Consider the following 14,339-nt stretch of genomic DNA (forward strand, 5'->3'; position numbering starts at 1 on the left):
TGCGACAGTCGTCGGCTTTTTTCAATCTCGCTAGGTGGTGTGGGGTTTCAGATCAGAGGAAATGGGCAGTTTCGGAGTAAATTTGTAGATTTCCACGTTCTCGGATCCGATGTTCATCGTCAATTCCAATATCCAGACCTTTTGCGCCCAGTCTCTCTCAGCATCACCGCCTGACTCCACCAAGCAGAAATGTTCCCCCCCCTTTTCGTCGGCTATTATTTTCTTGAATAAAACTGTGGAATCACGGATTTGCTATATTCCGAACTCCCTTTCGTAGCCAGGTTTCAAGGAGAGCGGAATGCTCTGTAACCTCCGGGATACCCTTTTTTGACCTTACGTAGGTCCCGAGGAGGGGTAAATCCAAGTTGCAGATCATGCAAGACAACTCCGGGGAGTCATGCGATATTATGAAAGGGATTATCTTGGGGATTGGAACGGTTTGGTTCTCTCGATATCCTTTCGGTTGAGTATAAATCTCCAGGTCCGGTTCCCATAGGCGGATCAACAAAACGTCTATAAATCGCCCTACCCTAGCTATTTTGATATTAAAACACATTATAAGTGTCGCGATATCTAGTATTTTCCAATCCGCATAGTAAATGAGCAATGCGACAAGGGCGGTGGTGGGAAAATGACTGGACAATGTCAATTCTGTCCAAGCGCACACCTCCACAACAGACCAAAAAAAAGGGTATGGGTTGCTACGTGGTCAAGCTAGAAACCAGCTGCAAGCCAATAAATCCATTGGGCGCTATTTCTTTATCTTATTTTGCGCCTTTAGCCTTCGAGACCTTAGACACTTGTGGCGACAGAGATACCTAGCTACCTTTGTGTGTGAAGCGCTGCATACCCCCCCTCCTCTCAACAGTCTTAGATAGCCCACACTCGCTTACACTTCATCCCTGAAGATTCAAAGATCGGGTTATATTCTTAATTTCGTACATTATGTGCAAGAAGGGGGGTTAGACAAAGTGCTCCGTCACTCGGCGCAATGGCATCCGGCTTGCGACAGCTTTTGCGCCTTTGCGAAAAGATACAGCATTGGGATGGCTTCGCACATAGTTATTTTTTTCAATGCATAGAATAGTTGGAAATCAAATGAAGATTTTATATAGATTCATTAATCCCATGGTATGTGATGGCTACTTCGATGGGTGCCGGAAGCGCAAATCGCCATGTCACCGACCCAGGTAGGCCGTTTTCTCGCTTTAGGTGAAACCATCGTACGCACCCACCTCAACCTTCTTCCTTCCATCCAACAACCCCTCGAACAAATCGCCATCAGTGCCATCAACAGTATTGGGTATGTATCTCTACCCTTGTACAATCTCATTTTTCACTCCCCTGACCCCGTTTCAATCCTGGAGGTGCCACCGCTGACATAGCCTCAGCGCTTCGTAGAATCGACAATCCCCTCTCGACCTCGACCGAACCCATCCTTCGATCCCTCGCCCTACCTTGGACAATCCAGATACCAGCGATACTGGAGAACTCTGTTTGAGTTGAATTAGGTGTGTTGAAGTCTCCATCCATTCTTTTCCGAGTCATCTCGCTTGCTTCCTCCCAAGCCCGCTCCAAGGTCGGCCGGACTCGTTTAGCGACACATTCATCATCATCTTCCAAGACAAAACCCATCCTTATTGTATATTTGAGCGCTTGGGACCCCATTGTGTTAACTCCTGTGGTCTTTTCCTTCAGATTACCCACGTTTGCCCTTTTGAGTCGCTTCCGGTTCTTGCGACTGCAGATTCCCCTCCCACCTCCATCGAAGGTTTTGCTTCGACAGTTTTTATACATCAAGACCCGGGGGTGGTCCATCCACCAACCTGATCTTTCGAATTCAACAATTGTGGTAGGTTTGATGGATTCTTCCCTCTACACCTGCCCTTCCTCTGTGTCTTGCCATGGATCACTTTCCCGCCCTCTACGGCACACAAGCAGTGGGTTGATGCAGTCTTTGGTATAGCAGTGGAGTATTCCTCAATTTGGATCACTTTGATATGCAAGCGGTTCAGCATGAAGGGCTCTCCGGCCTGGTTGAGCAGCCGGGTCTGGCAGACTCTGTCAATGTAGCTCGAGACCCGTCGCTTAAAGGCCCAGCACCCAAGAACATCGCCTTTGAGTTACTTCTCGATGAGAACTCTAAAGTCCGCGCTCGTATTCCGATGCGCGTTCAAATCTACCCCCATGATACCACCGATTCGATCGTCACGACGGTCAAAAATTTCTATGGAATATATGACGGTACTGCCAGTGGGGTCAGCTTCGAGGATGAACATGGGACCACCCTCATCGCAAGGTACGAGAATCTCAAGAACAACAGGACTGTATACGTGCGAGTCATTCCCATTCAACCATACGGGGATCACTTCTATAACGGTTTCAATATCGAGCCTCGCAAGCGGCCTAGTCTGGCAGAGCCTTTCCAGATGGTAGATGGCATGGCGCCAGTGTTGGATCAGCCTTCACGGCCAACCTCTCGACATGCGAGAAAGCGCAGCAACTCTCCGTCCAACCGGAGTCTCCGCAGTGCTTCTCAGCACAAACCTCCCTCCCGAGCGGGCAACAAAAGCCGGGCCTCGAGCACCCACGGAGGTTTCCATGATGATGATGGCTATAGCGATACCGAGAGCGCTTATGCTCGCAGGGCTCGCAATGAGCTATTTGCTAGCTCTGATATCAGCATGGAGAATATACTACAAGATGGTCGTCGGAAACGGCCCAAGTTCGATAGCTCTGTGAGTGACTCATGCGACGGGACTTGGTCTTTTATTAAAGACTGTCACTAATCAGTCTGTTTCCCTTAGGAGCTCCCGCTGTTTGTACCTCCCCAAGTGCCCCTCACTACCTCCACCTCATCAATCTCTCCTCAACGTCGATCGATTGGCCAGGAAGGCGCTGGGTCGCCTTTCGCACGCCCACCGCAACGCCCGTATAGCTACCAGCATGCACTTCCATCGCCACAAAGCTATGGCCACAGTGAATATGGTGTTCACTCCGCACGAAATACGATCTATGCGACTCCCGTGGTTCCTGACCATTCAAATCGCATGCGCGACACGGGAGCTTATAACAACTCGGCTAGCCGAGTGAGCGGTCCAGGTGTATTGCCCACACCTGACCCCACCATTGCAAGCTGCATCTCCGATGAGGATGTGGCGATGCAATTGATACGTTTAGGCGATGCATCCAATTTTTCTCACGGGCGCACCTCTGCCTCGACATTGGACGATGCCTTCAGTGGTGCCGCCGACGCTGCTTCATCCACTGGTGCTACCAGCGATGGGGAAGACTTTAGCGAGGACGAGGATGACTTGCCTGCTCGTCGCCAAAGGTTGGACTCGAGCCCAATGCTGCCGCCGGGAACCATCAAGCGCCACCTCAAGGGCCTGGATGACATCCTTCCCAGCGCCGATAGCAGCGACCACAGCTCGGATGGTGCAGATGATGGCATCAAAAGTGAAGCTGAAGAGGATATCCTTTACAAGGAGTTTGCACCCAAGGCAAAGAAGCCGAAGAGCCGCCCCACATCTTTCAAGGTTCGGGGCCAGAAGCCTGCACCAGCAAAACTGAACAAAAGCAAGGCTGCTATACCTGCTTCTCGCAAATCATCCGAGAAGTCAGCTGCGCCTGTTCCACCTCTCAGCCCGGCTTCCTCCCGAAAGGTCTCAGGGGGCTCGGTCAACTTCCAGCACCAGCTCGGTGCGGATGAGGAAGACCTTTCCACCAAGCCTCGTTGCCAGCGATGCCGCAAGAGCAAGAAGGGCTGTGACCGTCAGCGTCCCTGTGGACGCTGCAAGGATGCCGGCATTGGAATTGACGGCTGTCTCAGTGAGGATGAGGGCAATGGTCGCAAAGGGCGTTACGGTCGCCATATGGGTGTCCCCGTGAAGAAGAACGGGGAAGAGATGGACGAGTACGAGGAAGAGGAGTTCTCATTAACGCCTGCGACTCCTACCTCTTCGTCTATAGCAGACAAGAATAAGAAGCGGAAGCGTTAGTGGAGCTGCAGGTTGCGATTGCTCCCGCTATCTCTAAACGCCGAACTGTTCGCACCTCCAATCTTCTTTGTGGCCATGGGATTTCTCAACCATCTTACCATCCGCTCACTATAGGCCAATCTCATCCGTCCCCACTCTCTCCTTTCGCCATCTTCTGGCCAGCGCCAGAGACAGTCCTTATACTAGCATACCACCGTCATTTGCCCTTCTCCACATTCCCTTCATTGGTTGCAAGCCATGCTCCCTTCATTATACACTGCCAAGCGGTTGATCTGTTGTTGTTGTTGTTGTTGTGTCCCTTCGGCGTCTTAGTGTTTCTGCGGGCTATATGCTTCTTGTCACATCCACTCGCTCATTCGGAATCAATGCTACTGAGCTACTATTTATCATTGTCTATGTCAGTTTCATGTGTGGTGTATGGTAGCGGAAGTATATAATACTTCCAAGGGAGGCTAGGCTGGGTCAAAGGTGACAAGTTGTAGAAGCTGTGCCGATCTTACTTTATTTCGTCTTCTGAATAGTCAGGGAGTCAATGGAAGGGTTTCAATTCTTATTGTGCACTTCAATCTTCCATTGTTCCCTTGAGTATTATCGTAGCCTAGAGCGTACATGTCGATCAGCGATCGCTATGGCGGGACGAGTCACATGACAATGGCGGTGTGATTGGTCCCGCAACTTTTTTGAAGAGCTCAACTTTCTCGACCCTCAAAACGCTCGCATTTCTTTTACGAAACGGTGCTTTGCTTATTTCCAGTCGCATTTTCGCTTGTCGCCGGAAACAGGACCTAGTTATCTCAACCCTGAGTCTGCATGTAACGCGGTGCGCAAACTAGCCCCTCTACACGAAGTTTTCTCCAATCGCCCAGCAAGCCGCATTCAGCGCCTTGTCTGAAAAGCGACGACAATGCCTCCCAAAGCTGCCCCTCGTGGAAGCGCCCGTGGAGGGGCCACCAACCGCGGTGCTCGAACTGACACAACTACTCCCACTCCCGCTGGCGGGGGCACTGCGCAAAATGCTCCCATGGCAACCGGCGCGCCCGGTCCTGCTAGTCGAGCTTCAGTGCAACGACTTCAATCACTGAACAAACGCACACCTTCCGGCAGCATTGCACCTAGCAGTCGGCCGCCGTCGGCGCTTGGTGGCGAGCCGCCCAAGCCAGTCATGAAATACAAACCGAAGGCCGTTGGGCGTCGCAGCAAGCAGGAACGAGAGGAGATAGAGCGTCTGGAGCAAGAACGATACAATGAGCGTCTGAAGGAGGCTGCTGCTATTCAGCGTGGCCGTGGTGGTACTGCTCGTCGCGGTGGCTTCCGTGGTCGTGGTGGACCCATGGCTATGGGCATGAGTGGATTTGGTGGACGAGGAGGCAAGCGAGGTCGTGGTGGGTTTGGTGGTGGAGGTGGAGGCGGTGGATACGGAGGAGGTGCAGGCGGCGCAGGTTCAGGATACAATCGGTCTGGTCTTTCTGGGGGCAACAACCGTGGACGCGCATATGACTCTTCAGACGACGAAGAAAATGCACTCCGTGTCAGCATCGATCATATCAACCTCGACAGCGACGATGAGGATTGGGATACACCGAAGGATTTCAAGGGGAAACAACCCAGCAGGTCCAGCGGCGAACGAGGACTTCGTCCCGTCCGTGTTGAGCGACATGAACACGAGGAAAGAGTTATCAGCGTCAACATGGAATCCAGCACGAGCAGAACCGCCGATCTCCGCAAAAAGGCGGAGAAGGAGAAAAGCGCGAAGGATGTCGGCCGTACCCCTACTAAGGTCAAACCCGAACCCCAGGACGATGACACAACTATGCGGGATGCTATTCCATATGCGGATGACGACGACTTCCTGCCGGAGCATAACGTCCGCGTGCGCTCGGCTCAGAGCATGAGCCCAACAAAGAGGAGCACAACAGAGCTACGATCAACTCAACAAACGCCTGAGCCCGAACTTCCAGACCCACGCAGTCTACTTCACACTAAAGAGGAAATAGACGAATATGACCGACACATGGAAGATTTGGCTATCATCAGGGATCTTCTTGTCCCCAAGGAGTCAAAGAAGGCTACCACAGAAGCAGAAGTCACCGAAGGTGCTGCCGAAGATGCAACCACCGCAACGGAAGGAAAGGATGGTGACGAATCAAACGAAAAGAAGGAAGAGGAAGAGGAAGAGGAAGAAGACAACCCTTTGCATGGCCAAATGTTCCTCATGCAATTCCCACCGATGACCCCCTACCTCAAAGTCGCTGGTTCCGCCGCACAGCAACCTGCAGCCGCAGTCGCAGCTCCCCAGAACGAGATCAAGCGCGAAGCAGGCGAGGACGTGGAGATCGTGGAAAACACCAAACCAACCGAACAAAAAGAAAACAGCGTCTTCACGGCCGGTCAACCCTGGTCTCTGCCCACAGGCCGTGTCGGCAAATTGAACGTGCACCAGTCAGGCCGTGTGACCCTAGATTGGGGTGGAATCAGTATGGAATTAGATCGTGGAGCACCGGTTGGGTTCGTCCAGGAAGCTGTCATCATGTCAAAGGCGCCACCAGAGCCGGAGGAAGACACACAAAAACATGTCTGGTCTATGGGCCAATTGTCTGGCAAGTTCACAGTCACGCCGAACTGGGATGAGATGCTTTGAATCATCTACCCAAGGTACCTTATGATGAACGGAAAGAAATTCGAACGAACTTATTGCAGCAGTCCTTTTGGTTATTAACTTAAAAATCACTGAAACTAGCTAGACCAGGGTTGGATTTCCTAAAGGATTCAACTTCAACCCCTAATAGGTTATATAGTGCATATCAAAGAGAAGCAAACCATTTGTTCCAACGCGTGGTCACGTGATCGCATTTGTTCGTGTAAGACTCCAGTACATACTACATATAGAAACAAGATGATATTAGGGATGTTGTATGTAAGAACACTCCGATGTGTTCTTGGATGTTCTTTTAAGATGTCTTTTTAGATGTATATAAACTGTACAGAGCACTCTGCAATGGCCGGTCAAGTGTAGTAACTAATGTTCCCATGCGCCTGGGAATTAAGGCACCGACAAATGCCAAGGCCCATCTGCCCTGGATCAGCTAGCACGAACTTTGTTTGCGCGTGTCGAGCTCAAATAATTTGACCATTACATCCTCCATGCCCAAGAGCAGTTACAGTCGAGCTCAAGCCACAAGCCGGCCCAATTCAACAGCGCACATTCCCTCTACAATGCCTGCATAGACCAAATTAAGGGTCTCTGGTGCTACACGAACCTTCGCCATGTCGTTACGTCCTCTCGGATATCAATGCAACCTATCCTATGCGCAATTTCTCCGCAGTGGACCGCAAACAAAATTTACTATAACACAACACCTAAGATCCTTTTCCCAATTACGCGACACCCATTGCACACATCGCTGGTCTGCGACAAGTCCGCACCATGCCAATAAACCTTCGTTTTCGCTACGGAGCTTGCTCGGTGATCTCCTGAGACCTGCACACACTCCCCGGAACCATGGCAAGGGACCATGGACTCAACAATGTCGCCACGAGACGACTTCTGCGGCCAAAGAGCCAGAACTCTGCGTGCACTGCGGTACAAAAACCATTCCCAAAGCTAGAAGACACGTCGAAGCTGGCAACCTCTCTAGCGGCTGGCACTGCAAAGCGTGTGTTCGGAACATCCGTACCCATGGCCATCTACCAAATGAGGAACAGCTTGAAGCGATCCATCGGCGGAGACTGGTCAGGGCGAGTGGAGAGGCAAGCAAAATAAGTCCATGCAGGCACTGCGGCACGATGACTGCCCCGAGAAGTAGCCGTAAATTCATTGATACGAACAACCCTTCTGCTGGGTTTCACTGCCGGACATGCGTTCGGCATTTCAATCATCACGGCAACCTCCCAACTGAGCAAGATCTTGCAGCGTTCCAGTACCGCAAAGAGATGCGAAGTAGGCGTCCTACCGCCGCCCAAAAGAAGAAAGCAGATGACATTTCGAGAGAATCCATGGCTCACCATTCCAAGTCCCCCAAACAAATGAAACAGAGCCGCGGTGAATATCCCTGCATGCACTGTGGTGACAAAACCATCTCCAGCAGCAAGCGTAGGCTTGTTGAGCCCCAGAATCCTGCGGCAGGCTACTACTGCCAGCCATGCACGCGGTCTCTACTTGAAAATGACGTCTTGCCAAGTACCGTCAAAATTGCGGCGCTTCGAAAGCTCAGAGAGACCCGTATGCAAAGCAATCCCCGAGTCTTAAAGAGCCCTTGTCTCCACTGCGGTGAGATCACCGCCCCCAGCAGCAAGCGCCGACTAGTTGAGTCGAAGAACCCTCAGGCCGGGTATTACTGCCGCGCCTGTGCGGACTGTTTGATTGAAACCAATTCGCTGCCCAGCGATATACGTCTTGCAGTTCGCAGAGCGCGAGAGCAGGTCAGGCTGAAAAACTTACGGGTTAGTCAATCTAAACAGTCGCAATCTCCGGTCTCTACGGGGGGAGGAGCTACACCAACAGACACCCCCACGGATAAGACCGCACAGGCCTGTGCGCACTGCAAAACCGAGGAAATTACGGGCCCCTGAACCTAAACATATGTTCTTTGTGTATTACATGTTTTGATCTTAACGGCTCATTTTTGAGGCTAGAGGTACATTTGCGCAGGGACGGCATGGACAAAAAGCCCGGGTGCGCATTATAGCGGATATCAAGGCCGGTCTACGGTTGGATTACCATCAGTGCAATACCCCGCGTCTTCGCAACCCCAACATTGGAAAAAAAAAATCAATGGTCCATCCTTTGATCTGCCAAGGGCAAGAGTTCTAAATGTCTTGATTTTGGTGCCCATATATGCGCGTCGTCATCTACCCCACGCCGAGTCTTATTCCCTCGAATTTGGCATTTGCATGGACGATCATTTGTGGCGTTGTCCGTTAAGCCTCGGGATGTCTCGACTATAATTAGAAATCCAAAATCTGACTTGTATTTAGAGTATAATCTATGTACGGGGTATGCTATAGATGCATACATGAAGTCATGAAATTATTGAATCACCCTGACATCAAATATCCAACCGGTTAAAGAAGATTAAAGAATAAATAAACAGCCTCAGGCACCTTTCAACCAATCAGAGCCCACAGAATTCAGGAACACGCCTCCACTCTGGACGGCTCAGGGACAGGGCCAAAGAGAGCCAAAAAGCGGCTCAGCCAATCAAGCCCTCGCTCTGATCGGCTTCATCTTGATTTTCCCTTAATCTCCCTCCTTTCCCCCCTAGGCTGTTTCGGTTTTTGGGGCTTTTTCTTTTCTTTTCTTCTCTTTCAATCCTCCTCTACGGCTAAGAGTGAGTTGGATTCCGACAATCGAGAGAAAAGGCGAAACTCTCCGGAGATTCCGTCCCGTGTTCAACCCCCTATTCCATTGCCTGACTATAACCCGACACCAGCAACCCACTCGAACTTAAGTGGCATGCTCTGAGTCCTCCCACAACTTATATTCGGAAATCAAGAGACTCATACGAGTAACATCACTTCCAACTCTCTCCACCTCTTATCTGCAGCACTGTTGCCTTGCCAACTCCAGACCCCCCGTCATACACGACCCGCACCATCAAGCTTGGCGTTGCTTGTTCCCAGGCAACAACGCAAAGCATTTGCGCGCCAGTCTATTCCTATACTATACACCTATAATCTGTCCGCAATGAAGCCATCCACCTTCCTGGCCTTTCTCGCCCCAGCCGCCGTCCTCGCAGACTCACAACAACCCGCAGACGCCAGCCTCTCCTCCGATTTCGCGCACAACTCCCCCGCCGTCTCATTACCAGAACTTCCCCGGGAGCAGTTCGCTCCGTTTACGGACCGCGATCTGCCCTCCGATGAGATGCGCTTGCTCGCTGCTCGCTATGTCCTCCAGGCGCGCAGTGAGGGTTCCCTCGGCCAAACACCGTGGATTGGTATGGCTATCGGGTTGACCTTTACTGCTCTGGCGGCTGTGATGCTGGGGTGATTGGCTATGAATTGCAATGAAACGAACCCCCTCCCAGCTTGCGATCTTCCGACTTTCCATACATATACCTTTTTTCCGCAAGCTTCTTTTTCTCTTTGGACACGACACATGAAACGCCGGGCACTGCTCGAACTTTGTTTATTTCTTGCGCTCGACATACTCCTACCCTTTCTTCATTTCCATTTTCTTACGGTCTTTTGCAGCGGATTTTTACCATTTTGTCTATTTTTTTTGCATCCATGGCCTTGTGTTCTGGCGTGGGATTGGATCTTTGAGCTCCCTTTTTTTTTTCCTATTGCATTCCCCGACTGCCGAGGTATTATGTGTACTTGGTATTGTTGGGGGTATAGAGTTGCATGTTGTACGCATGTTGTACATGATACCTTTTTTGTTTCTGATGCCCCTGTGCCCAGGTGTGTACATGGGAGTTACCTAATTAGTGTATATAGATATGGTGAATACTGACTATACATTTTTGCTTTTCCTATTTTTCTTTCAGAATTTGTGTTCGCTAGTCTACGCCTCTTTCGTTAGACTCGGACCCGGGGCTTTCTTTGTTACTCGAAGTTCAAAGTTTCATGTCTCAAAGAATAGTTTGATATTCGTCCTTCTCGCTGTGTCTATTGGTTCAAGGTTGGAAAAAGGACCACACCTTTTCCCTTTTCGATTTTGACTGCAGTTGACCAAACAACCCATTCCTAGGGCAGACGCAAAGACCTCGGGAGCTGTCTGATTCCTGCGCTCCACGTTGACATTTCTCTGGTTTCCTCTCGGGCTCCGTTCTCGAACATTAGAAAGAGATATCTTTCATTTCCATAGGAGTGGGTATAACCCCTCGCACACTCCAAACCCAACTATACTACAGACTCAACCCTCACCATGGCTATGGCCGAATACCCACCCTACACGCCGATGCCCTCGCTCAACCACGAGCTAGGCCTGATGTTCGGCTTCCTCTCTCTCTTCGTAGTGGCTATGGGCGTATACACCGCTCTCTGGCGTGGTTAGTTATCCTCCTCTCCTTTTCACCATATATCTCTATCTCTCTCCAAAAAGCTACCGTCCGTTTGTGGTATACATACACCTCTCCAATCCCACTGCATGAATCAGTTATCATCAAACCTACCCTATTTTACCCCCTAACAACCAACCCCCAGTATTCCATACCCGCCTCCACGCCCAACACCTCGCCCACCGAAAAGCCTACCGCGACAAAACCCCAACCCAAGCACCCCTAGGAACAACAACCTCCGTAACAGCAGGCCCAACTCAAAGTCCCAATAAAGACGCAACACCCAATGCAAACGTGCAAGAAAAAATGCTCGACCGCATCGGTAAGCCCGAGAACCGTGCTGAGTTACCTGTCCACGGGATGGAGATGTATGCGGCGGGGAAGTTGAATGCGAGAACACAGCCTTTCAAGTGTCCGTTTAGTCGGGCTACGCCGCTTAGTCCTGTTAGTTCTGTTAGTTCACTTGGGGGGCAGGAGTGTGAGTCAGGGGCTGGGGGTTGATGGGTTTCGGTCGGCCAGTCCAGCGAGAAGGGTTGGGGGTGGGAATGGTCGGGCTGTTGAGATTGGGCCTGCGCCTAGTCGGGAGTAGTCAAGTTTATGAAGATATATGTTATGTTGTATGAAGGTTAGGAGGAAGTGATGGCGTTGGGTGTTGATACTTTGGGGTAATTTTGATATTGTCTATAGGGATTCAATCGTCCATGTCGATTCGGCTATCTTTCTCACATAGTTGTCATTTTAAATGTTTGAGCTATATTACACATTATACTTTACATTATACCATACATCACCAGCTATCCACATACAGGCTTGTCAAATCCACGCGTCCACAGCAACGATCCCATGATAACAACCAAAAATCCAAGCCCAACAAGCACACTCACAGCTCCATACAGATATGCATGGCGCCGATGAGACAGCCCTTTCAACTCCGAAACCCAAGTACTGATAGTAGTCGTGCTCCCACAGAATCCATCCATAATACCCTGCAACACCTGGCAACCCGTCAGAGCAGCAGGAACCACCGCTCCAAGACCACCAACATGCTGCAAGTCATAACAAAGACCCAGAATGATAGTTCCAAACATATTTACCACAAACGTGCCGAGCGGGAATGTCGGCATCTTGCTATTCAGACGCAGCGAGACATAGAACCGAAGAAGACAACCAGGCGGCGCAAAGACAAGAGCAAACACCGCCCGGCCGCGCCACACATCCGGGCCATTATATCGGTCTGGCGGCCAGATAGCCAGGAAGACGGCTCCGAGCCAGCATCCCCAGGCAAGCACGACCATGACACGGTCGAGGACTCGTCGCGTGAACGCAAAGGGCACGGTGGGTGTTATGCGTGTGAGAGCCAGGGCAAGATGTGCGCCGAAGATGAGCGCCGACAGGCTCAGCGACACGGTGAGTAGAATCACAGCGACCAGGGCCATGAAGCTATACCCGCCATTACGGGATGCGATGTGCGATCCGGTCGGCAGCGACGGATCGGGGAGGACATTTGCCAAAGCGAGGAAGATATCCCGAATAAAGGACGAGAAGGAAGTGAAGCAACCGCAGAAGCCAGTCGTCAGACCAATATACAGCGGGATGGTCTTCTTCACGGTCATGTGTTTCTGGTTCTTGATCTTAGACTCGTCGACTGGTTCTGTAGCTGGCTCCTTGGCTCTATTGCCCCACTCTTCGCGAAACAGATTCTGGTCTTCGCTCAGGAATCCCATTACCAGGCTTCCACCTACATTCGCCCATAGTACCCCTGTCACGACGGGGGCGCCTGTGTAGAATGTCAATGCCTGTAGACCCAGACGGGCTAGTGTGCCCATGAGGGAGAAGAAGATTAAATAGGAGACGGTGTAGATGTGGGTTGCGTGTCTGGAGAGGGGCGCGGATGCAGGCGCACGTTGTGCGTGGTCACCTGAGCTTGGCCATTCGGTCGGATTGCCCCTCCCTTGGGCCTCTGTTAGAGGGTAGGACACCGAGGGATTGTCGGTTGGCATTCTCGCATCAGTTGGGTAAAAAGATTGCCAAGCACCGGAGACCGGAGATCAGGTGGAGTCCGATAAGATGGTTTTTGTATCTGGATAAGAGAGGGGAAGATAAAGGTCCATTACCTACTTCCTATGTACATATATAGTATCTCTTGTTCCTCTTCTCTCTCTCTCTCTCTCTTATTCCAAACTACACTTCATCATGTCTCTCCCATCAAATGTCCATGTCTCCTCCCACCCCTGTCTCCAAGCCAAGCTCTCTTTAATCCGCTCATCTTCCACCACCCCGCGCGAGACAAGAGGTTTGGTCCATGACATTGCCAACATTCTAGCCGTGGAAGCCTTCTCAGGGCTGAAGCTAGTCAAAACAGGAACGGTAAATAGCTCACTGAAAATCCATTAGTATTGAATCTAACATTCCCAGGACACCACCCCTCTCGGAATCGAGTATGAAACCCAAGGCATTGACCCAGCAGACCTGGCTCTAGTGCCAATCCTCCGATCCGGTCTAGGAATGGTTGATGGTGAGTTGATTCTATTCCGTATTACCCCATCCCCAATTCCCATTACCAATCCCAACCCCAATCTCGCTCACAATCACAATCACCACATTTTGCAATCCTTCACTTATCTCCCCCTATCACCCCACTCCCTAGCCTTATCCCCACTCCTAACCCGTCCCCCGCTTACATGGCCCCCACAGCCCTCAACGACCTCCTTCCAACTCCAGTCCCAGTCTACCACCTGGGTCTGTTCCGCGAAAAGGTCTCCCTCCAACCCGTAGAATACTACAACAACCTCCCCTTCCATCGGTCGGAGCTCTCACCAGCTTCACCAGCCTCACTGAACCCAACTACCAACACCGCAGCTGCAAGCTTGGCGGTGCTGTTGGACCCGGTTATCGCTACTGGTGCCACAGCCGAGGCGGCGATTCAATTGCTGCGCGATTGGGGTGTGAAGAAGGTTATTATGATTAGCTTGCTTGCTTCCGAAGAGGGGGTTAAGCGTGCTGCGGGGACTTGGGGTGATGTTGAGGTTTGGGTTGGTGCTATTGATAAGGGTGTTGATGAGAAGGGTATGATCGTGCCTGGTATTGGAGATATTGGTGATCGGTTGTTTGTTGCCGTTGGAAAATAGTTTTTTTTTTTTTTTTTTCCAAAAAGACATCGGCATTGGCATGACGCATGGCTGTTTCGGGTTTAGATACTGGAGATAGTTACGTATCACTACAACTACAAACTGGCTAGAAATGACCAAGGCTACAACTGAAGTCTACAATCCAAGTCTACATGTAGGAAAAAAAAAAGGTTGTCCCCGCCAGATAATTCATCGATAACGTATAGTAC

The 14,339-nt window shown here is 50.9% G+C and overlaps 9 protein-coding genes across 9 annotated transcripts; 7 read left to right on the forward strand and 2 right to left on the reverse strand.

The window, feature by feature from the left end:
* Positions 1–1,329: 1,329 nt before the first annotated feature.
* On the reverse strand, positions 1,330–1,635 carry N7447_009908 (uncharacterized protein; the record flags this gene model as incomplete). The annotated part of the gene is made up of 1 exon (XM_057234170.1): positions 1,330–1,635. One exon carries the CDS (start codon positions 1,633–1,635, stop codon positions 1,330–1,332), a length of 306 nt encoding a protein of 101 aa, XP_057081454.1.
* A 365-nt stretch (positions 1,636–2,000) lies between these two features.
* On the forward strand, positions 2,001–4,001 carry N7447_009909 (putative C6 finger domain protein; the record flags this gene model as incomplete). Its single annotated transcript, XM_057234171.1, has 2 exons — positions 2,001–2,738; positions 2,808–4,001. The coding sequence occupies 2 exons, from the start codon at positions 2,001–2,003 to the stop codon at positions 3,999–4,001; spliced, it is 1,932 nt and encodes a 643-aa protein (XP_057081455.1).
* Positions 4,002–4,905: 904 nt separating this feature from the next.
* Positions 4,906–6,639, forward strand: N7447_009910 (putative DNA-directed RNA polymerase III RPC4; the record flags this gene model as incomplete). The annotated part of the gene is made up of 1 exon (XM_057234172.1): positions 4,906–6,639. The coding sequence occupies one exon, from the start codon at positions 4,906–4,908 to the stop codon at positions 6,637–6,639; it is 1,734 nt and encodes a 577-aa protein (XP_057081456.1).
* Positions 6,640–7,500: 861 nt separating this feature from the next.
* Positions 7,501–7,761, forward strand: N7447_009911 (uncharacterized protein; the record flags this gene model as incomplete). The annotated part of the gene is made up of 1 exon (XM_057234173.1): positions 7,501–7,761. One exon carries the CDS (start codon positions 7,501–7,503, stop codon positions 7,759–7,761), a length of 261 nt encoding a protein of 86 aa, XP_057081457.1.
* Positions 7,762–7,784: 23 nt separating this feature from the next.
* Positions 7,785–8,570, forward strand: N7447_009912 (uncharacterized protein; the record flags this gene model as incomplete). Its single annotated transcript, XM_057234174.1, has 1 exon — positions 7,785–8,570. The coding sequence occupies one exon, from the start codon at positions 7,785–7,787 to the stop codon at positions 8,568–8,570; it is 786 nt and encodes a 261-aa protein (XP_057081458.1).
* Positions 8,571–9,684: 1,114 nt separating this feature from the next.
* Positions 9,685–9,990, forward strand: N7447_009913 (uncharacterized protein; the record flags this gene model as incomplete). The annotated part of the gene is made up of 1 exon (XM_057234175.1): positions 9,685–9,990. One exon carries the CDS (start codon positions 9,685–9,687, stop codon positions 9,988–9,990), a length of 306 nt encoding a protein of 101 aa, XP_057081459.1.
* Positions 9,991–10,869: 879 nt separating this feature from the next.
* N7447_009914 (uncharacterized protein) lies at positions 10,870–11,503 on the forward strand (the record flags this gene model as incomplete). The annotated part of the gene is made up of 2 exons (XM_057234176.1): positions 10,870–10,993; positions 11,148–11,503. The coding sequence occupies 2 exons, from the start codon at positions 10,870–10,872 to the stop codon at positions 11,501–11,503; spliced, it is 480 nt and encodes a 159-aa protein (XP_057081460.1).
* A 293-nt stretch (positions 11,504–11,796) lies between these two features.
* N7447_009915 (FluC/FEX family fluoride channel) lies at positions 11,797–13,002 on the reverse strand (the record flags this gene model as incomplete). Its single annotated transcript, XM_057234177.1, has 1 exon — positions 11,797–13,002. The coding sequence occupies one exon, from the start codon at positions 13,000–13,002 to the stop codon at positions 11,797–11,799; it is 1,206 nt and encodes a 401-aa protein (XP_057081461.1).
* Positions 13,003–13,195: 193 nt separating this feature from the next.
* On the forward strand, positions 13,196–14,130 carry N7447_009916 (uracil phosphoribosyltransferase; the record flags this gene model as incomplete). The annotated part of the gene is made up of 3 exons (XM_057234178.1): positions 13,196–13,369; positions 13,418–13,517; positions 13,697–14,130. The coding sequence occupies 3 exons, from the start codon at positions 13,196–13,198 to the stop codon at positions 14,128–14,130; spliced, it is 708 nt and encodes a 235-aa protein (XP_057081462.1).
* Between the last annotated feature and the right edge of the window lie 209 nt (positions 14,131–14,339).

Source organism: Penicillium robsamsonii (assembly GCF_028829455.1).
Source record: "Penicillium robsamsonii strain IBT 29466 chromosome Unknown utg000006l_segment0_segment0, whole genome shotgun sequence".
NCBI lineage: Eukaryota > Fungi > Ascomycota > Eurotiomycetes > Eurotiales > Aspergillaceae > Penicillium > Penicillium robsamsonii.